At 33.9% G+C, this 24,783-nt stretch overlaps 1 protein-coding gene and 1 long non-coding RNA gene across 3 annotated transcripts in view; one reads left to right on the top strand and one right to left on the bottom strand.

The window, feature by feature from the left end:
* Positions 1-24,783, bottom strand: part of LOC145283526 (uncharacterized) — a 169,325-nt gene that overhangs the window by 83,705 nt on the left and 60,837 nt on the right. The window lies entirely within an intron of this gene.
* The window catches only part of LOC145283525 (exonuclease 3'-5' domain-containing protein 2-like), a 319,857-nt gene continuing 295,206 nt past the window's right edge, over positions 133-24,783 (top strand). Inside the window, exon 1 of one of the 2 annotated variants that reach the window (XM_080132391.1) lies at positions 133-283. In XM_080132391.1, the coding sequence (XP_079988517.1) occupies positions 184-283 (100 nt within the window). In that variant the 5' untranslated portion in view covers positions 133-183. The remainder of the gene's footprint in view (positions 284-24,783) is intronic. The other variant, XM_080132392.1, reaches the window with a different exon arrangement.

Below are 24,783 nucleotides of genomic sequence, written 5' to 3'. Positions count from 1 at the left end.
CTTTTACTCTTTTCTTCTCTGTCTCTTACACTCTCCTCATTGATTCTCTTTCTCTCCACCCCCTCTCGCTCTGTATAACAAGGGGAGGTAATTCAAGCATCGATAACAAAGGGAGATAATTTATGCACGAGCAAAAAAAAAAAAAAAAAAATTTTCATTCAATGTTTTTATTTTCATCCAGTCATGGCCGGTCCCATACGTTATTTAAAACAAGTTTCTACTTTCTTGTCTGGTCAGTCGTATACAAAAAAAATATGTTGTATTCTGGTTGCCAGCACTACTGGTACGTACTAAAAATTAATATTAACCACGTTATAATAATTTCACTTAATAATATTTTCTACCCCCTTATCTTCTCCTTCGTAAATGTAAGCATTATAATTACCGAAATTCCGGCACTTCACGAATATAAATAATTATTGTTTTTGATATATAAGATATTTAGCGTTTCAATAAAATATAAGGACGAAAAAAAAGTAACTAATAAGAATTAAAATTAAAAATGTGTCCACAACAACAAATAATAATGGTGATTATTCTCGCTAAACGAAACTTATTTAAGTTTTTAAACGAAATAAACTTAAGAGAAAAGTTAAACTGTTTTATTGCAAAACATTCAAAATATTAACAAAAAAATAATATATTCGTTAGCTGTATCTAAAAAGTAAATGTTAATTTAAAAAAATAAACTTGACATGTGATTTTGGTAGTAGAGCATTACGACACGTGTGCAAACGTTAGTTTATTTGCACTTACTTTACTATTATCGACATAAATTATTTAAAGAAATGCAGTCGGGAAATTAGTAACCCCCCCCCCCCCAAAAAAAATAAACACGCACATACATTTCGCATATCTATAATTTGTAACCTATTTGTGTTATATTAATAGAAGTTATGGAACTTCCGAGTACTCGGTGAACCAAGTGCAAGAGAGATGCAACAATTGGGCAGATTTGCCGTTTAGTTGTACAAATATCCTCGAACCAGGTAAATCACTAAAAGGGACACTTAAAGGTCGACACCGGTACCTAGCAGAAGCTTTTTTTTTTTTTTTACACGTTTCGCAAACATTAAATGGGTAAAATATAATCACATAATTATTGACAATGTGATCGATCATGTTATTAAAATTTCATTTAAACTAACCACGTAATGCAAGATGAAGTTTTAAAATGATTAAATATGTTTTATTTTATAATTTAAAATTAAAAACATTGAACAATAAAAATAAAATTTTGGGTATTTTTTGTACTCTGCTAAAATGTTATTTTGAAAGCCATTTTTAACACGGGGAGGGTGTTTTTTGTAACAATTCTGTGCTTCCACCTTACAATTAAAAAAAAAAAAAAAAAAAAAAATATCGTGAAACTTTAATTTAACTCGAAAAAAATATTTAAAAATAGCATGGTACCATAAATGCATAAGCACCAAATTTGGTTTAATTTAACAGTAGATATTGTTCTCGGATGCATACGATGGCAGATGGTGTTTTGGCATATTCCTATTTTTTATTGTTTATTTATTATTAATTAATGTTATTATTGTGGGGAAAAGCAGTAAAGAGAGCGAGACAGAGAGTCGAATTTACGAGGTTCTTTCGTGGAAAATATATCAACATAACAAACAAGGTTAACTATCAATTTATAAAAGGAAAAAGATTTATTACATTTTAGGAAATATTTTCAATGAAAATAATAGTTCATTTATGAGTGAACAAAAGGGGGAAATTAGTTTGAGATTTCGAGGAAGTTTGAGTTGATAATTCAAGAGCCGTGATTCATTCACGGGTCTGTAAATCGTAAAGAAAACTTCCTCACTCAACTATATAAAATAATTTTCACTGAAAGTTTTTGAGTAGAGTTAATTAATCACTCTGGAAGGTTCATTGAAAAATGTGAGAAGTTTTAAAATAATTATTTTCATAAACTTAATTTCAAGTGAGCATACGATAATAAAAGGGGGAATGCAAAAGTTAGTTACTGTTTCTGTGTCTGTGTGTTCACCTACATTGTCTGATTAGCTGACTGTTATGTTCAAAGTGTTGTCGTGTTAGAGTTGAGTTGCAGACAGTAGTGATATATGCCTTCCAACACTATCTCTGAATTTTTGTTAACTGTTTTTTTTTTTTTTTGAAAATACAGAGCTCTTTTAAAGATTCTCATCGGCTCCCACAGACACCGAATTTCCAACAGCTTGGAAAATTCTCTGATTGGTCAGAAAATCAAAACATTGAATTTTTTAAGTAATTTAGTAAAAAGGCGCCTCTAGCCACATGCGCAGAAAACGTTTCGGGGCACTTGAACTTCCGGCAGCGAAAGAGTGAACATCGTAGCTCACCATATAACTTTCCGCCCAGTAAACGGAGTTTAAAGGTTCATCGTTCACAATAAAATAGCTTTGGTTTTCTTTGTGAAGAAAAGTTTGGTAGGATATTTACATTTAGGAAAAAAAAATTTTTTTTATATATAAAAAAAACGTAAAACAAAATTTACTTATTAGCGAAAAGATGAAGCATGTGCTGAAAGATTAGAAAATTTTTATTTCCTTTTTATTTTTAATAATAAAAATATGTGTTGTCCTTCTTCCACCTGATGGTTCTTCCGGACTTTGATTTAGTTTGTTTCTTTTCAACCTCTGTATCAGAGGAAGATACAAAAGTGTCAGATACTGGAAGGGGTGGAACAAAATCTTTTGACGTTGTTGAAGAATATGCAGACTTCAATCTATCTATGGAAACGTTACTGTGTACATCGTCAGACATTTTAATAGTAAAATATTTGCGATGATGATGTACTACTTGGAATGGACCTGTATATGGAGCTTCCATAGATTTTCGAATCCTGTCTGTTTTCAACCAGACGCTGTCACAAATTTGAAGATCCTTAGGAATGTACACAGTAGGTAAAGAATGGCGGTGTCCACTCGATAATCCGTCTGTGTCAAATTTCTGCATCTCCTCAGCTAAGGCTTTATGTGAGCATCTGTTATATCAATGTTTGCATCCTCGTACGCATCGATTAACAATCTAGGTATCTGTGCATTAGCACCCGTAACTGCAGTAAATGGTGAATAATTGGAATCGTTGGGTGTAATCCTGATACCTAGAAGAACTATAGGAAGAGCAGACAACCAAGATTATCTTCTGGCAATAATTGCTGTCTTTAATGTTCTGTGTGCTCGCTCGATCATTCCGTTTGCTTGGGGATGGTATGAAGTCGTTCTCAGCCTGTGGAACCCTATAATTTTAGACAGTTCTGAGAACAGCTCAGACTCGAATTGGCTACCTCTGTCTGTAACAACATGGAGGGGCACACCAAATCGCGATATCCACAGATCAACAAAACCAGTTGATACTGACGCTGCAGTTATTTCGGTCAATGGACAAGCCTCTACCCATCTCGTATTTCTATCGATGCATGTTAATAAATAACGATAGGGAGAGAAATACGGGTCTGTTTTGCTCTTGACTGGTGGTAGAGGGCCAACAATGTCAATGTGCACAGTTTGAAATCTGCTGGATGGCAATTCAAACGGATGCGCGTCACTTTTTGTGTGTTTGTTTATCTTTGCTTGTTGGCAATGCTGACATTCCTTGCACCATTCCTTTATTGACTTGGCCATTTTGGGCCAAAAATATCTGGAAGTTATCATTTTAGTTGAAGCAGCAATTCCAGGGTGTGACAAGTTGTGTAAACTGTCAAAAACAGATTTCCGGAGCTTTTGTGTGACAAAAGGTCGTGGAAAAGGTAATGACACGTCACATAGGATTGTATTATGTTCATTAATCTGATACGGCTTCAGTTGATCACATAGAGTTTTCGTTTCTTCATCAGTGGTTTGGTGATTGGCCATCTCCTGTAAGTCACAAATATCAATTGTGATTGAATATGCTGGTCGCGATAAGCAATCAGCTACAATGTTCTGTGAACCTTTTATGTGTGAAATATCAGTCACATATTCACTCAAGAAATAAAGGTGACGCTGTTGTCTATTGGATTTTAAAGGTGTTTGGCTTTTAAAGGCGCTGCAGAGCAGTTTATGATCTGTTAATAACAACAAGTTTCTGCCTTCCACCTGATGTTTAAAATACGCTGCTAAATAAGCAGCTAGCAATTCTCTGTCAAAGGTAGAATATTTTTGTTGAGTTTGTGATAACTTTAATAGGAATTGGTTGATTGTCAATCATTTGATGAAGTGCTGCTCCAACAGCGTAACTGGAACTGTCCGTAACAAGCTGATAATTAGTAGCTTTTGAATCGGGATAAGGTAGAGCGGTTACACCTGATAAACTTGTTTTTATCCTTTCAAAGGATTCAACTTCCTCCTTTGTAAAATCTATTTTCTTAGATTTTTGATTCAACCGAATACACTTGGTGAGTGGTAAACTGATTTCACTGAAATTTGGAACTAATTTTCTGTAAAAATTTGCCATGCCAAGGAATCGACGCAGTGATTTTGAATCGTTCGGTTGAGGAAATCCTTTTAATTCGCGGATTTTCTTGTCACTTGGCTTAAGACCATCAACAGATATGTGAAATCCCAAAAATTCAAGTTGAAAAACATTGAAAATACATTTAGAAAGGGAAATTTTAAGGTCGTACTCACTGAGTTTCTGTAAAACAGTATCGAGGTGTTTGGAATGCTCTTCTTCACTATTTGAGAAAATAAGAATATCATCGATGTATATAAAAATACAATCGATGTCGCGGAAAATATTGTCCATCATCCTTTGGAAAGTACTAGATGCGTTCCGCAAACCGAAAGTCATGTAATTGTACTCATATAAACCGAAGGGTGTTGTGATGGCTGTTTTGCATACATCATCCGGATGGACTGGTATTTGGTGGTAAGCAGAAGATAAATCAATTTTTGAAAAAACTTTCTTACCGTGCAGTTTTGATGACAAGAAATTTATGTTTGGCACTTGGTATTGATCTGGTTTTGTTATAGTGTTTAGTAACCTGTAGTCACCTACAGGTCTATAAGTCCCATCAGATTTATTCACCATGTGCAAGGCCGAACTCCACTCTGATTTAGAGGGGGATATAATTCCGGCATTCTGGAGTTTCCTGAATTCCTCTTTTGCTATGTTGTATTTCTGGGCTGATAACTGCCTTGTTTTAGAGAAAGATGGAGGGTTACTGCCAGTTTCAATTCTATGAAACCTTTAGGTTTTGTTGCGTTGGAATCGCGATGTGGAGAAATTAAGTTGGGATATTTTTGCGAAATTGTGTGAACAGTTGTGTCAGCAACGTTATCCGAGCATAAAGCAATGTTCATAAGTATTGGTGATGGCTGTGCGTTTGAATATCTTTTGGTTGTTTGATCAATCAATTTGTTATTTGTGCAATCAACCATCAATCCAAAATGATTCAGAAAATCATAACCTAGGAGAGGTCTGGTAGTTTCTGCAATGAGAAAGGTCCAAGTGAAATCACGCCTCAAGTTATGAAGTGCCAGGTTTAATACTGCTTGACCGGAACATTCAATGTTCTGACCGTTAGCTGACACAATTGAGATGTTTGTTGGGTATATAACTATACCGCTTATATATTTTCTTGGGATTACAGATATTGCAGCTCCTGTATCCACAACGAAATTATGCTCTTTCCAATAAATCGAATATAATATTTTAGACAAACGTTTTTTTTTTAATTCACGCCCCCCTCCAATTTTCAAATGTCTATTAAAAAGTAAATAATTAATTTAAGTACCAAAGTTTTATATATCACAAATTGAAGATAAAAGATCAATAAATAATATATTCAAATTTAAAACAAAAAAAAGTAGTGTTTTTTAGAAATTTACCTGTAAAGTCCGAAGTTTAAAATCTTTTTTTTTTTTAAAAAACATGTTGTTTGTCTTTTTTTTTTTTTTTTTTTAATGAAACCTTGGTCCTTGCTCCTTTAATTGAAAAAAAAAAAAAAAATTAGGGCTTGAATTACATTTTTCGAGGAGTTATAAGCTTCGAAAGATAGTGGGTGGAATTATTCAATAGTTTTCACGAAATTTCTGACACTGCTAGTACCGCGCTATTTTTATATAGTTTTCTTTTCTTTTCTTTCCAGTTTAATTTCAAGTTTCACGATACCTTCTTTTTTTTTTAATTGTAAGGCGGAAGCACAGATTAGTTACAAAATATCCTCACCTCCCCATTAATAATGGTTTTAAAAATAATAACGTTATCATTTCTGCATGGCACCAAAAATACGTAAATACCCAAAATTTCATTTTTATTGGTCAATGTTTTTAATTTTAACTTATAAAATAAAACATATTTAATCATTTTAAAACTTCATCTTGCATTATTTGTTAAACAACATGGTTAATTTAAATTAATTTTTAATAACATGATCGATCACATTTTCAATAATTATTTGATTATATTTTACCCATTTAATGTTTGTGAAACGTGTAAAAAAAAAAAAGCTTCTGCTAGGTACCGGTGTTAACCTTTAAGTGTCCCTTTTAGTGATTATCTGGTTCGAGGATATTTGTACAACTAAACAGCAAATCTGCCAACAGTTGCATTAAAAGGGGCGGTTAGAATTTTTAAAAGATATCTCGGCTAGAATGTATCCAACCCCTGTCCCATCGCCACAATGTTGCATCTGTGCCTGTTTACAAGTATTTTAATTGAATGTGCTCTGATGAACTCATTGCACTTGTGCTCCCTCGACATACATATCCCCAACAAATCCGCTAAGCAACAAAATTACACCTCTTCACTGGTGAGGTTCCTAAATTCCAGAAAGCTTTCTAATCTAATAGGTTCTTTTCTCGAACAGCTAAACTTTGGAATTCCCTTCCTGCTACCTGCTTGTACTCATATGCAAAAATTTAAATGTAACGTAAATCAACGTTTTGGTAGTCTTTTCTAGGCATGTTTCCAAATAGTATCCCTTTATGTCCAAGTGGCGACATACCTTGTTAGGAGTGAACGTTAGCCCCCCCCCCCACCAAAAAAAAGGAAAGTATGAGTTAACTGGTGAATGTTTGACATCTGGTAAGATGCCCCATCCCCAGCCGAAACAAAATCATAAAAAAAAAAATTGAAAAAAGGTAGCTTCTTTCCAAAAATTGCAATCTTGTGGAACTCTCTTCCTGCTCACTGTTTTCCTCCTACCTATAACCTTGTTTTTGTTCAAGACTAAGGTCAATAGACATCTCCTCTCTTTATGCTGATCATCTTTCGTTCTTGTTAGTTCCTTTTATATAGTGACTTTGCGCCTTATCAAGAACAATTTCTACTGACACATATATATATACTGGCAAAAACCAAAAACAAGAAGAAGAAATAACTTCGTATTTGTATTTTATATATCTATATATAATAGCAGACCACCCATCATTACCTGATCGTAAAATACACTTAAATATGATATTTTAATTTATGCAGATTTCATATTTATTATAGAGTTAATTTTCTATCGATTATTATATTGTACCCAATATATAGTAAGGATTTCAAAAGTAAAAAAAAAAAAAAAAAATCTGGTGCCATCAGCTAGAATCAAAACCAAAACGTATCTCTTCAGCTTTAGTCATTATCATTTCAGCTTTCACCAGATAAGAAAAGGCTAAAATTTCAGTGACTTTAATGTATAAATATATATTTGTTGCATATACTCAGAAGTAACAAGTTTAGTCTATTTACTCCTGCTAAGTTCATTTTTTATTTTCAATTTTGACTCCTTCAGCAGCTATTTTTACCGACTAAAGACCAAATTGAATTTGTTGTATAGGTTCAAATTCCCTATATATCAAATTTTAAGTGTAAACCAAATCAACAGAGGAGTTTGGTAGGGACTGTTCCTCAGACAGACAATGTCACTTTTCTCTCTGATGGGTTTTCACAAGTACTTGTCGATAGGCAGAAGTCTGAAACTCAAAGAATTAACGCTTGCGTGCCTCAAGTATCCATCCTGCGTCCAACTCTCTTCCTTATCTCCATCAATGATCTCACAAATCACATTCTAAGTTCCTTCGTCGACATATATGCAGATGACATTACCACCTATGGCAACATTTCAAAGGCCAGCAACAACCAAGATCTCTGAGTTTCTCACCTCCGACAGTGCAATGGGGCAAAAGATAGCTGGTTAATATTAACACATCAAAAAACTAAGCTATCTTTTCACCATAAGCGCTCTGATCCTCACTTAGCCCCATTTGATATGAGTGGTTCTCATCTCAAAGAAGCCCTCTGCTTTGACAAGTTTCTCGGTCTGACCTTAACTCCTAACCTGAAATGGAAGACCTATATCAAACTGTTGCCAAAGTCGCGGAAAAAATGGTTGCATCATTCTACTGTTCCAGAAGATATCTCACTCCCAATGCAATCTTCTACTAACAAAATATGTAGTCCAATCCTAACTACAGGCGATACTAAGTATAAAAAAATAAAAATTATTTAGCACTTCTACTCAGTCATGGTTTATGGAATGAGAATAATCTACCCCCTGTATATTAAATAAAAGATTTAATTTAAAATTCTGTATAATTCTTGAGTTTGAAAAGTGCGCTCAAAGATGAGATGGTTGTGGATTACATTAACTGAAACGTTGTGAAAATAGTATATCACAACACCGGGGACCGACGAACTTACGTGGAAACACCTTGAGCCTGCTCTTGGTCAGACAAACAAGCCGGACATATGATGAAACTTCTTGATTTTTAGATATTAGTTTTGAAAAGGACATAGTATTAACTGTTATTTCTTGAAAAAATGTTTACTATATATATATATATGAAGGACTTTCCAAAAGTAATGCCTCCTATTTTTTATTCTGTCCAAATGGATCAGAGGGGATTGCAAATTGCATTGTCATGATGACTGAACTTATGCATTCATAATCTGAAAGTTTCATCTCTGTGTTGCAAATATTGACGGTGTGAGAATTTAAGAAAGCAATCCCTGTCATGGACGTATGTTAGAAGTAGAAATGTGTCGTTAAATTTGTTGCAATAATTTTGATAAAAACGGTATGATTGAAGAAAATTGGGAGGTTCTACGTATAGACACTGACGATAGGAAGTGACCAATCAAATGGAGCCATGTTCTGCTAGCAACTAATCAAAAACCAGAATCGCTATATAAAAATATTGTATCTTTTAGAATTAGAATTCTCACACATAATTTTTCATGTCCTCACGAGAAAAATATTTAGATTTTGTCTGCAAACTTGTAAAGCTCAAAACTTATACAGATCAGCTATTCACCGAAAACTCTTTTTCATCCCCAGGACTTGTACAGATTAGCTACCCATCGGAAACTCTTCTGAAATCAAACATGGCTTCCAATTCAATAAGTTTGGCTTTATTTACAATTATCAACTAAACAGCAGTGAAGTGACGTTGTGGTCCGTATTGGTGACGGCACTGGTGTGGGGGTGACGCAGAAATGTCTTTGTCTTGTGCCAGCTGTCCTCTCTCTTCACTGCCCGTGTGTATATCTATCTAAACCCTTTCTGTCTTTGGTTCTCTGACGTCACCAATAATAAATCTACATAGCACAAAAAGAACAATCACCTCATCTTTATTGTTTATCTAAATTCTTGTTTATTTTATGAAAACTAAAATTACTTTTCATCAAGTTAACATTCCTGGTACATATTTTAACATCAATATTTTTATCTGTAAATACCTAATCCGCTTTGATCACATTCTTTCTGTTATTCAAACATTCCTTTTTGTTACCAAATTATTTCTACTCAGAAGTAACAGGTTTAGTCTATTTACTCCTGCTAAGTTCATTTTTTCTTTCAATTTTGACTCCCTTAGCAGCTATTTTTACCGACTAATGAGCATTTATTTTGTGTTATTAAAACATGTCTAAAATGTAAAGCTTAATTAAGCTCAAAAAGAAATTGGAATTTAGGAATCTTTTTTAATTGGTGTTAAATGACTCTGAATCAAGTTGAATGCAAATATGGAAGATTTTAATTTTCAAACGGGAAATTGTGCCTATATTAGTATAATCATTTAAAATCTTCCAAAGAAACTGAAATTTTGGGAATAGTTATTAATTGATGTATCATACCTATTGTTAAAATTTCACAAAAATTAAAAGTACCTGAATTTTTTCCAAGGGCTTCTTCTTTCTTTTTAATCCCCATTTCCATAAAACTAAGTTAAAGTAAATATAGCCTACATTATGAAACTCTTAGTCTTATGCCTAGCAGCTGTGTTCCGACATTCATAACTGGTGCTACCAAATCAGGCGGTATAAAGATACTGGCTTCCTGACTTAAAATGCTCCACACACTAATATTATTGTTTATTTTTCTTTCCCTTTGCAAAACTGTTATGTTTTTTTTTTTTTGTTTACAAAGGCATTACCACTTATCAAGGCCAAGAGGCCACTCAAGGATAAGGGTTAAATAGACCATTGGACAATCAAAAACAATAATTTTCCTATACAGAACTTAAAGCCTTTTCCCAAATTCCTGTGTTTGACTTTGAATAATCCCAAAGGTGTTGATATGCCTAAAAACAAAACAACCAAACCAAACTCCATCATTAAATATTTGAAGATATAAGGAGTTTAAAGCATATAAACCTTTTTCCAAAATTATTGGATCCGACATTAAATAATCCAAAAAGGGTTTATATGCCTTAAAATAATCAAACCAAAAAATCATGAATAAATATTTGAAGATATAAAGAACTTGAAGAATAAAACCTTAAAACAAAACAACCAAACCAAAATTCATAATGATTGGTTAGTAATAGATAGGTAAAAATAGCAACTTGTATTCAAATAACCGCATATCATGTTTGGCATGAACAGGTTAACACACTGGTTCTTATCACAAAAGTTAAGCGATGTTGAACCTGGCCAATACTAGATGGGTGTCAATTTGTGAATACCAGACACTGCATCTGGGAGGTCATATTTTTTTTTGTTTGGGGATGAATTATCTTGTATTTTATGATTAAGTAGGCTCTTGTGAGGTTTAACATTGTTATCAATGTCCTACTATAAATTAGGGTTTATTAATATTGAAAATAGTCGTGAAAATCATTAGCAAATCGTATATATAGTAATTAAGAAACTAATATATGGCATAATCACATCACCAAGAAGGGGAGCTAATTCACCTCTCTGGGTAGCGCAAGCATGTCAGTGGACAATAACCATCAAGGATGGCTTGACTGAACTCTCTGGTCTAGAGTTGGTCAGCTTTTTGTTATATAGTGAGAGTCTGTACAGCATCGGCACCAGAATGAATATATTGTATACTCATCTATATAATAGTTTACATTTGTGTTTGTTTATTGAATGTATAGCGTGCATATATTTATGAGTGTGTTTATGATTGTCTAGTGTTCTCGTGTTTGTACCTGTTGATATTTTCACAGATACAGTTTAACGGACATAACATTTGCAACAAAAAGGGATAAATAACAGTTCCCTGGGGATTTAACATCGGCCAACATACCTGATCCATTTTTGATCTTGTTTTGACAGTCTTGGAAAAACTGCAAGAAAACTCATCACGGAGAAACCAGAAGTTTTGGTTGTGTTTTCAGTAACTTTATTCCGGCTATTTCCCCATTGGAAAGCTGCTCACTGGTCCTATGTTCCTTATATTTGATAAGTGTTGAATCCCTTGCTCCTCCGGGTGCTTTGAGCATTTACAACCGGTCAACTCAAATCTCTGTCTCTAATGACTGTCTCTCTTAAATTCTCTCAATTAACTAAAACTTATGTGTACAAAAAACATCTCCCTTCTAATGACACCATCAACATGTATCATTCATGACCATCACGTGATGTCTGTCATGTATTCTTGTTTATCTAAAAATTAAGTATCAGCTAAATTCCTGACATATTTTGTTTTGTAACATTCCTTTCTATTAAAACATTTTCTCTGAATATTTTCCTCTACATAATATTTAACAATATTAATAATAATAATCACTCAGTTGTAGGTGGTGTTGCTCCGGCATGCTAATATAATACTACAGTTTGACAGAATTGCAATTAGCTAGCCATCTTATGTGTCCTTGCTCAGGACTGCCATGCATGCGTCACTATAATTCTAGATGTAGTACAAGCCAAAGAAGAAGCTGACTTAACCAGACCAAGATGAATGCTATTACATCAAACAACAACATAATCATGTTGATAAACTGATTATTGTTAGATTACTAAACTATAGCAATAGTGATCCTGGTCAGTATGTGATACTATGGTTGTTAATTGCTAAGAAGAGGAAAAAGACAAAAGGATAGGTGACAAAAGAAAATGAGATTGTTGGTTCAGGTGTGACAAATGATGGGACCGAACAATGAATAGCAATATATTTAGTTTTATGATATTGGGGAGTAGCTATGAGTAAGTGTTATACCGGCCTTCCTTGAACAGAGGAATTTACAATAGTGCTAGTAATTTCAACACCGATGAGAGAGATGCGACTGCACTTCAACTGCTAGTCAAGTGCCCAGCAGATATACACGCTTTCCTATCTTTGTACATTATTGTTAATACACTTGTTCCTTTACCGAACCTCAACTTGATTGTTCTTATTTTCACTGTTGTTCCACGAAACGACCATCATTGCAGAGAATCACCAAAAGTGATTGAAATAAAGATTTGTAAAATCTTTACGGCAGAACACCTTCGTCATTTCAACAGGATTAACAGTGAATTAATTACTACAATAGTAATTTGGCGACGGGAAAAAACTTGCTATCAAAATCTACAGCGAAAAATGCGAATGTTGTCAATTATCTAATAATTGAACACACTTACCAAGTGTTTTAAAAAGGGAAAAATGGTTTATTTTTTTCTTCACTAGAAGCCATTTTTCCTACAGTAAGAATTATCTTCTGCAAAGTTAAATATCCAAAACCAACTAGCAAATACTGTGTAATCTTATCGTTATTTCGATAACATATGAGATTTGAAAAAAATAACACCCACTTGACTTTGTCAAGAGAAAAAGAGACTGTGAAAAATAATTATTCGCGTATGTCATTTGTGCTTAGCAAACACGTAAAGAATCAAGTCATTTTTTGCAAAAGGCAAAGAAGGTAAAAAAAACCCTAAAAGTTTCCCATGCGAATTCGTCAGATATTTAAAGCGACAGATTTTATTTTTGCTACGTAAAAATGCATGCAAATAAAAAAAAAATGTTCAACAAATGTTATTTCGCTGGATTGTTTCTAGTAAGACTAGAAATATAGCGTTCAACAAATTAAGTTACAAAAGGACTTTTTTTTTTACACGGTGGTCACCACTTATCAAGGCCTGGAAGCCACTCGGGGATAAGGGTATTTGCAAGTACAGTACGTTAGTGTGGAGATTTGAAAGTGTTTACTTAAGGGGGCAGTTCATTAGGAATTTGTTAATGTTGGACTTGAAGACATCCAAGTTGTAGTCAGGTGGGAAGCAGGCAGACGGAACAGAGTTCCACAGGCGTGCAGTTCTAAGAAAGAAGCTTTGTTCATGGAATCCATGGTTTGATTTAGGCACAGATAAAGAGTGGGGGAAACTGCTAAACTGTTGTTCTTCAAACAAAAGAATTGGGAAAGAAAACTTGGTTGATTTTATTTTATTTTATTTTTTTTTATTTTTATTTTTTTTTACTGAGGAATATTTCTTTAATACAAGCCTAAATTGTAAACTGAATTCGTATGATGGATGCGAAATTCAAAGATTCACTGTTGGAATTGTTCCAATTCCAGGCAGAGCAAAATCTCACATTGCAAAAGCAGCAAATTCAACAACACGTAGAAAGAGAAGAGAGATCAAGCATTTGAAGAAAAAATGCTTCAACAACAGAAACGCTTCGAGGAAATATTGATGAAAACACAGGAGGAACAAAGAAAAATTCTGGAAGCGACACAGTTAACTAAAGCGGATGATAATCATAACGCATTTTCTCACACAGCTGTGTGGGCGCTATTGAAAATTTCCATTATAATCCAGAAGACAATGTCATTTTTGTCCAGTACTATAGATGATATGAGGATATTTTTATATCGGATTGTGGTACCTGGTCAGACGCGAAAAAAGTTAGGCTTTTGCAAAGGAAATTGGGAACAGCCGAGCATACAAAGTTCGTGAATTTTATTCTCCCAAAAAAGACTAGTGAGTTGAGCTTCCAAGAAATAGTTACGCTACTTACAGAACTGTTTTCTGCAAAAACGTCTCTTTTCCATAGGCGATATAAATTTATGAATGTTACTAGAAGAGAGGAAGATGACTACACTACTTATGCAAGTATAGTGAACAAGCATTGCGACGATTTCAAACTGGACGAATTATCAGCAGATAATTTTGAATGTTTAATATTTGTGCAAGGGCTGGTCTTAAATAAAGATGCTGAAACAGGCGTTGTGTTTTAAATACACTTTAAAACGGACCGAATTTAAAACTACAAAACTTAGTGGAAGACTGTGAACGGTTTATTGCGTTGAAACAAGACAATCGTAACATAGAGGAAAGCAGAGTGTTGCATATTAAAAAGATGCATCAAAAGAAAAATTCGACTTCAAAAAATAACCAGAGAAAAGATCCACCTGGACCATGTTGGAGGTGTGGAAATAAACATTGGTACAATGAGTGTCCCTACAAATTCAAACAATGTGACAACTGCCATCAGAAAGGGCATAAAGCTTCGCATTGTAGAAAAAAATCTGGTAGAAAGACATCCATTAAACTTACGAAAATTGAACCTGAGGAACAAAATATCCGGAAATATGTACAGATCAAAATGTTTTAAAAAGAAAGTAAGGCTACAGCTTGATAGTGGGTCTGACATTTCCATTATTAATGTACAGACATTGAAAAGGCTTGGAAGACCCACTATGATTAAATCACATAAAACGGCGAGAAGCGTCAGTGGCAAAAAAATTACCATCGAAGAAGAATTATTGACGAATACTTTTTTCCAGAACAGGGACGAAAAAGCAAGAATTTTTGTCATGCAAAAATCAAACAACCTCTTTGGAACTGATCTGTTCGAAAAGTTTAGACTATGGGATCTGCCTTTAAGCTCATTTTGCTAAAAGGTTGAGGATTCAAAGGTGGAGGCAGAAAAACTTAAGAGGGAGTTAAAAAAGAATTTCCCAGGCGTATTCTCTGGCGGTTTGGGAAGGTGTACAAAAGCAGTAGCAAAATGTGATGTAAAAGTAAATAAACGGCCAGTGTTCAGAAAGAAAAGAAATGTTCCATATGCCGCTATAGAACAGATAGACAGTCAATTAGAAAAACTCGAAAACGTGGGTGTCATCGGAAAAATTGATCACAGTGAATAGGCTGCACCAACGGTTTACATCAAAAAGAAGAGTAAGGAGATTCGCGTTTGTGCCGACTTCGCAACAGGCTTAAACAGAGCATTACAAAATCACCATTATCCTCTTCCGATCACTGAAGAGACATTTGTGAAACTGAGTGGAGGAAAATATTTTTCTAAAATCGACCTCGGTGACGCATACTTACAAGTTCCAGTCAATGAGGAGTGTTCAAAGCTCCTATGTATTAATACCCATAAGGGACTGTACAAGTTTAACAGACTTCCTTTTGGGGTCAAAGTCGCCCCTGCGATTTTTCAGCAAATTATGGACATTATGTTAAATAGGTTGGATTTCGCAGTAGGTTACCTGGACGATGTGTTAATGAAAAGCGCTAGCAAAGAACAACACAAAGCTCATGTAAACCAAGTATTCAAAAGAATCCAGCATTATGGATTTAAAGTAAAACAGGAAAAATGTACATTTTTCATGGAGAAAATAAAATACTTGGGGTAAATCATCGATAAACATGGAAGAAGGCCGGATCCAGATAGATCAAGTGCAATAAAGAATATGCCTGCTCCAGAAAATATTACGTCTTTACAAAATTTCTTAGGTTTGGCAAATTACTACAATGTATTTGTGCCAAATATGCATAAACCAAGGTTGCCTTTAAATGAACTGTTAAGGAAAGACCAAAAATGAGTCTGGATGCAAGAGTGCGAAGAAGCATTTCGGGAAATTAAAGAGACTTTAACGTCTGACTTGTTTATTGATTATAATCCCAAGCATGAAATTATAGTTGCAAGTGATGCCAGCTCTTATGGAATAGGAGCATGCATTTTACACAAAATGGATGATGGAAAAGTGAAACCCATAGCACATTCATCCCGATCACTTTTGCCAGTCGAAAAGAACTACTCACAGATTGAAAAAGAGGTGCTAAGCATTATATTCACGGTAAAAAAATGGCATCATTTCTTACATGATAGGCAATTTCTGTTACAAGCAGACCACAAACCATCATTAACGATTTTCGGATCGAAAAAGGGACTACCACAACATATGGCGAATAGACTCCAAAGATGGGGTACCATACTTCTGAATTACAATTTTCAAATGGAGTATGTACGAGGGGCGTGCAATAAGTAATGCCCCTGACCCACTTCCAGTTGCCTGATCTAGTGGAAATTTTGCATATGCAATGATTTATATCTACGGGTTATGTGGCAAATTACAGCTCTGAACTAATTGTGGTTTCTGTTTTACAGGTGTTTGAACTGAGTCAGGTGTGAAATGGGGCCTGTTGAATGTTAAGCAGTGATCCAGTTTTGATTTCTAAAGTCACGTCGTGGTTGGAGGACCAATCTGGGGTGTTCTACAAAAATGGTCTCCAGAGCTGCATCAAACGAGGGGAGAAATGCATAACTCTGGGTGGTTTCTATGTAGAGAAAGACTAATAACTGTGCCAAGTTTCGTTGCTCTACTGCTATAGGAAGTGGGTCAGGGGCATTACTTATTGCACACCCCTCGTACCATCTAAAAAATTTGGTCATGCAGACGGGTTATCGAGGTTAATACCTAAGCAGACAGAACCATTGGAGGATATGGTAATAGCAGCCATTCAAGCGGAAGTTGAAGTAAAAGATATGTTATGTGACACAATAAGAGAACTTCCAGTAATGCTTGATGAGATTAAGAGTGAAGCAGAGGTGGACGAATTTATTATACGCACGACAGAAAGGATCAGCAATAACGAACTGGATGAAGAAATTTATTCAATTTGCGATAACGTCCTAAAAACAAATGCTCAGTAAACAGTGTTGGCAATTTAGTGCTTTTCCCTGCTAGATCTGGAAATTTCGTTTATCATTCATTATTGGTGAGTTCACAAACAATAATATAATCGTTTTTCAATTATTATAACAATATAGTACATATTTTTTTTTATAAATGCATATATTGTATGTATAGTGCATATTGTGATCATGTATTAATGTTGCTTTTAATTGCATATTATTACTGAATTGTACTGTATAATTATTACCTGAACTGTGCGTACTGTATTGATCTAAGTTTGCCTTTAAATTTGTTTCACTTTCTGTCAATTATAATACATATGTTTTACGCAAAGACAGTGACATTACGATACACTAATACACTATGGGTAACTATATGCGGTGTTACTGTCCTTTTGTACTTACGTTTCTTTTTGATTAAAATATTGTTGCAGTACAAAATTAAAATGTATTTACATTATCATTACTAAATTAGTAAAATACGCAACTACATGCAAAATTGCTACATTATTACAGTGTTAATGAGCAAGAGTGTCTTTAGAAAAAAGCGTATATAATCTCATACATAGACGTCTTAAAACTGCATCCTATGGTCATGGTTTTTCAATATTCACGGGAAGGGTTTTATTAAAGAACGTTTCCCTGACCCCGCAAATAACAAGAAAATACTGTAATTACAATACGTATGTTCATATCACTTTATGGATAATCGATGGTTTATTCATGATTGGTCAGGAGTTTTTTGCACACCCAACAAGGCACATTGCCACTTGGTATATAAGGGGTTACTATTTAGAAACATCTTCTACTAGAGGACTCTGGGGAGTTAAGCAGAGAGATATCTGTTCACATTACATTTAAACCTCTGTATGTCAGTATGGTCAAGGAAGCAGAAAACAGAAGGTATGCTAAAGTCTAGCAGCCCGAGGAGAAAAAAACTATTAGAGTAGAAGGCTTTCAATGAAGGTGTGGGATGTTGTTGCTTCTTGAGTTAGTCAAGAGTATGTACGTCAAGGGGGCACAAGTGCTATGAGTTCATCAGAGCATATTCTATTAAAGTACTTGTAAAACAGGGATGCAACATTGCAGCAGCATGGCGACAGAGTTTGGGGCTTCACTGATAATGCAGGACATACTAGATTTGAGACTCTTTTTTGAATTGTGTCTAAGAGGATCATACTAATGGTAGATGCACCATCCCAGATGAGGCAACAATACTCCATGCATGGACAAATAGAAGCTTTGTAGATGTATAGGATACTCTCAGTTGTGAGTAAATTTCTAGCACAATAGAGAGCCCACCTTCTTTGCAGCAACCTTGTCAATCTCCTCAATGTATTTGTTCCAATTCATGTTGCCTGTGAATGTTAAGCCGAGCAGTTTCAACAAGGGCCGTGACAACAGCATATTCTTTTCATTGTTTTGACTCTTGAGTATATATCCATTAATATCTTATATGTTTTTATGTAGACTGATGTGGTTCTCGGTTGATTGACTGTGTCTTACTGTGTCGGATATATACTTGAGAGTCAAAAGAATGAAAAGAATATCCTGTTGTCACAGCCCTAGTTATTTGTCAGCTTGCTTCTTTCTTAATGTGATAGAGAAGATAGTGCCATGTTCGGGTTCTGTCAGATCTCTGGTACCACTTTCACTTTGGATGTTGGCAACCTTTACATGGCCCCTCATGTGAGTAATTGATTTTAAAATCAAGTCAGTCAAAAAGTTGTAACCTAGTGATTCGTACGAATTACATTTGGACACTATGTGACAGTGTCGTACAACAACTGCGCAATTGAACTTCTCTAATGACGATGTCGGTTGCGTAATTTATTTTACCCATGATAATGGTTAATTATATATGTTATTATTAAAACCCTGCACTGTGCTAATTTCCCTAAAAATAAAAGAGAGGTTCTACTTTTAGATGATTACATGTGAACAACTTGAAAAAGCTGGCAAGAAAACAAATAGAACAACAAAAACAATATTCTAGATTTTAGAGTGGGAAATCACTTTCACATATAAATTTAATGTAAAATAATTACTCACTTCTGAGCAACAAGCAGTAATAGTCATTCACTCTCGGACCCGATAGCATTTTTAGGGACAGTTCTTTAGAACACTATCTTGTTCGGAAGTGGGTGATCATTTTACATTAAATTTATATGCAAAAGTGATTTTCTCAATGTAGAGTTTAAAATATATATTAAAAAACGATTTTTTTACAGCCTACTTTTTCAAGCTGTTTATATGTAATCACTTAAAAAGGGTAGAATACTCTTTTGTTTTTAATAAACGAAAATGCTAAGTTACAGTTTTATGTATTTAATATGTTCTAATTTTCAACAAGGACTGTGGATATTGCTTAGGAGTGTTGACGTACTTAGGTCTTTTCAGATAATTTGTACATGGATACAAAAGAATAACTGGTTTAACTTATATACTAAAATTTGCTTCAAACAACAAAGATGGCTTCAATTTGAAAAAATATTCTTAGTCAAATGAAGTATTTTCTGAAAGAAATGGGAGCGAAGTAAGTTTTTATTGCAAAAAAAAAACATGGTTACAATAATGATAAATAAAAAATCAAATATGTGTTTGTAAGATACGATTCAGAAAATCCAATTGATTTAATTTTGTAGATAAGGTTTTATTTGTTTTTATTACTGGAGCTTCATTCTTGAGCTGAAAGTTGTTTCTGGATGAAGGGGTCTAAAATGACCCTCTCTGTCAGGATCATGCATTTGATCTTAACTGAAATGTAAACGTCAAATTTAAGTCTGTCTTAAAGACTGACATCATCTCTCTCCATGTAATGCATATTCTGGACCTTCACTGGTCACTTCACTTTCACAAATCATCACACTGCATACACACACATGCCTGATATATATATATATATATATATATATATATATATATATATATATATATATATATATATATAATATATGCTAGTAGAGAAACCCGACGTTGCCTGGGATTGAATGAACATCAACAAATTTTCACACTTCTAATACTTTTATTGCCATTGAAATCTGTGAAATCAACCATTTTGTAATCAACCCAGTTGCCTGCTCTAGTCGGGGACCCGCCACTGTGCACTGTGAGGAAGCTTCAGATGCTACCTCAGTAACTTAATCCACAATATATATATATATATATATATATATATATATATATATATATATAAATGAGTCGCCCCTTATTTTTTTATGGGACATATTTTTATTTATTTTTATTATTAAATATTATTGCGTGCATAAAAGGTATACCCATGGCCATGCATGTTTCTAGCTCTCAGCTGCCATTAACATGGGTTAGGATTGAACTCATGACACCTGCACCTCTGCAGTTTGGTGTTCTACCACTGAGCTATGATGACACACTTGGATGCACAGTTTTTTATTGCTTTTACATTTAAGATTTGTTGTTGTTGTTTTTAGCAACATTAACAGCTTCAAAATGCTATTATTTATTTCGCTACCTTATTGTTTTTAAAGAGCTATAAGCCTTTTTATTTTATTTTATATATATATATATATATATATATATATATATATACACATACAGAATATATCATACTTTATATTGTTTTTATTATACTTATTCATTTCTACTAGGTTTCAGCAAATGTGTTCTCTGGCCTTCAAGGGGTTTTATTAGGTCCAAAAAATTTCGTCCTTATGCTATCCTCAGAATTTCGGGCCATCTCCCCAAATTAAACAGGGTGCAATGCCTAAGTTAAATAAAGACTTTGTAACATTGTTATTTGACTAAAAGTTTAAATATTTATTTAAAAAAAAAAAAATCGATTTGGGAATCTTAAGTATGACGACCCCTGGAGTAAATGTAGTATTATGGTGATTGAAGATTTTAGCAAGGAAAATAATAGACATATATAGAGTACAATGGCAATGATAACCATAGATCCCCCTCCCCAACACTTTAGAATAGCCTAGTGCCTAATTTATTTTTGCATTTTTTCATAAATAAATTTTACAAAGTGTAGTATCTGTTCTGACGGTACACTTAAGTTAATTTGTCCTTATTGAACCCTTTATTTTATTTTTTTTTTTATTTTTGCCTACTTTCAGAGTGCTCCTTTTTTGGGGAACTGGTTTTCCCTTACATTAAAAGTGACCTTGTGTCACATGTTGCTCTCATAGGGAAGCAAATAAATATTAATAAATTGGCCTTTTGGCTAGGAACAAAGTGTAGTATCTGTTCTACTGCTACACTTATTTTATTATGTTCTTTGTATTAAGATGAAATATTTGAACAGAATATACAGGAAGTGTTCTGAAAGTAATGCCTCCTGTTTTTTTATTCTGCCTGAATGGATCAGATGGGATTGCAAATTGCATTGTTATGATAACTAAACTTATGCATTGTTGACATGTAAGTTTTATCTCTTTGTTGCAGATATTGATGGTGTTGGACTCTAAGAGATGTGCATCAGAAGCAAAGGTGCGTCATTGAATTCCTGGCAAAAGTGCATTGAGAATGATGGTGGTGACTATGTAGAAAAATAAATTCTAGAGCACAAAATGTTGCTCGTTTTTATGGTCTTCGGAGCTCTTCAATATTTTGAGTAAAAAAAAGTAGGAGGCTTTACTTTTGTAACAACCCTCGTATTAGTACTTATTTTTTCTTTTGAACAAAAGGTTTTGTTTCACAGCGTTAGAATGTGCTGTGAAATGCTGCAAAACCAATTGACACAGTTGTATCTCGATAAAAAACGTAGAGAGAGCTCTTATTTTAGAGAAAAGATAAAATATGAAGAAAACTAAATCGTGTCGGCTTGATGCCGTCCTTATCGAGCGAGAATTTTGATGTACAAATCAGCTTCATTGTGTCACCAAAGATCTGAACCCACTCCTCAGTGACTAATGGACAGGTTGAAATAATGTTGCTATGAAAACAAATCAACCCTTACCCTTACCCTAACCCCACTTCTCTCTGGCCATTTCTTTCTTGTTGGGCATGTACAGGGACAGTTCTGATGCTACACTTATTCTATTCTGTCCTTCATATTAAGACAAAAAAACTTAGACTTAGATGGATGTTCGAAAAGTAATGCCTCCTATTTTTTCATTCTGTTTGAATAGATCAGATGGAATTGCAGAGTGCATTGTTATGGTGATTGAACTAATGCATTCATGATCAAATCAACCCGAATGCAAACCCTAACTTCACTTCTCTCTGGCTATTTTTTTTTTTTTTTTGCTGGACATATGAATACTTGGTGCATCCATTTTCTCTCTAAAACAATGGGTTACATCTTTATTTGCATGCCGTTATATCTTATGTTTGCAATTACATAAAGTCTGGATATTCAGCTTTTGCTGCAGTTTACAGACCATACTTAAATGATAACAGGTGGTTGCATAGATGGGTGATTTTTTTTTAAACCAACGCATTTTAGGTGCAAACATTATGTATTTACGTGTCATGTTGAAATTAATATAAATTCCAAATATTATGAAAAACATAATGTACTTGCAATAACCCTTATCCCTGAGTGGCTTCCGGGCCTTGATAATAGTGATCACTGTATAAAAAAAAAAAAAAATGATCCAGTAGAAGGTGTGCTAGATGTACTTTAACAAAAAATCATCCACAATTGTGAGTTCTGAGATTCTGTGCTAAAAATGGCGGATTTGTAATTTAAGTTTAAAGAGGTAAGTCGTTTTTTCAGGCTGAATTGGTCGCATAACTCTTCCGCATTGAATTAAAATTAATTACGATAAATTCTATTTTTACTTGTAATTATTTTTTTGCTGCGTCATTTTGCGTAAGTTTTAGAATTTATATTAATTTCAACATGACACGTAAATGCATGATATTCTCATCTGAAATGCGTTGCTTTAAAAGATCAGTCTACACAAGCACCTAATAACGTTATTTAGAAATCCATTCTTAGCGTGGGAAGGAGGGGATTTGATAACTATTCTGTACTTGTACCTAACAATTAAAATAAAAGATATTACAAAAACTGAATTCGACTTGAAAATCCTATCTAAAAAATAGCACAGTTCATAAACTGCAGAAGTATTGATATTTGCCAATTATCATATTACCAGTCTTGCAACTCAGAGGCTGACTTGAACCATCAGACCTTTTTTGTTGGAATGGGGTAGTGTCTGGCACGATCCTACTGGGTTCATCCTCCTAGGTATTACCTCCTCCTTAGGGTGGAAGATAATGACAACTGAGGCATGACTCAATTCTCCCCAAAGTGCTCAAATTTGGACTTCACCACTAGGTGTAGTTGAGCTCTTAACATCATATTCAATTTTTTTTTCTAATGATCACTATTTAGAAGGCTAAACGCCACTCGAGGATAAAGAGTTAATGAAATGCCTTTAAGTGATATAGATAAAGGGAATGAATGAAGAATGTAAAGAACGGATATGATGAATGGTATCCAAATGCAGAATTAATCCTTGAAAAAATTTGGATACCATTCATCATATCCGTTCTTTACATTCTTCATTCATTCCCTTTATGTCATTGAAATGCATTTCACTTTTAATATTTTTTTATTTGTATGTGCTACTTAGCAGAATTATTGTGAACCAATATTAATATTTTGCTAGAAATTTTCCTCTGAGGAGATGTGTTTACATTGAAAACTCATGGGTTAAGGAAATTAATTTAAACTTTGTATTCTTTGAATCAAGCAATAAATTTCGAATTTTATTTGAAAATTGATCCTTTTAAATGAAATTTAAACATATAAACTAGAATCTTTATTTGTTCTATCTAATATATTGAGCAATTTTATTTGGCTGAGATTGTCTTATATGAATATTTTCTTCTAGCATTCTATAAGACTAGAAACCATTAGATTCATTAACCTATAATCTAATTCACTTCAATACTATAAGTGTATATATATATATATATATATATATATATATACCACCTTTTTTGGCAATTTTCCAAATCTCAGCAACTATTGATCAGAATTTAACAAATGAAGGCTCGTTTGAAAGGTAATGACCTAAATTGTGTAGTGGACTATGTGACATTTACCTTGAAGATCGCACATTAAGGGGATCATCCATCATCCAGAGCCTATTTTTGGCACTTTTTTACAGCCATAAAATGTTTCAATTGTAGTCATTTGTTTTTCTAGTTTTGCATATAAATTACAAAATATCTGATATTTCCCCAAAACCTCTGGCCTTGATGGATGACAGACTAAAACTTGCTGCTATGGTTTCAAATGATCTTAAATAACGGCAAGGGGAGACTTGATTCCAAATATTTCACGTTATATCTCCCCTCTCTGGTTTTCATACATAAAGTTAATTTCACAGTGTATAAGGATTATTTGATGCTGGAGATATTCATAATCGTACCCTATTTCCAAAAGAGGGGAGATATAACATATCTAGGTCAGAGATTTGGAGGAATATATATATATATATATATATATATATATAATTTTTTTTAAGGATACCACATTAATAAGGATAGACATACAAATATTTACTCATTTTCAGAAATTTTACTTTTATTAGTCACAACATCGTGTACAATCGTTTCAGCTCCCGATGTTGGCATATAAGAATATAAATGTTCATCAAATTATATATAAATTGCTTCAGACAAGGTATGAAGCCACTTGATTTAATAAGGTAACAAAAAAGGAATAAACAAAAAAATACTACTTCAAGGTTAAAAACTAAATCAGGCGGCTAAAGAATACCCCCCCCCCCTTC

Source organism: Euprymna scolopes, chromosome 8 (genome assembly GCF_053919585.1).
Source record: "Euprymna scolopes isolate OS-2025 chromosome 8, ASM5391958v1, whole genome shotgun sequence".
NCBI lineage: Eukaryota > Metazoa > Mollusca > Cephalopoda > Sepiida > Sepiolidae > Euprymna > Euprymna scolopes.
Note: the sequence above shows the minus strand (reverse complement) of the source record. Positions and strands in the feature narration are given on the sequence as shown.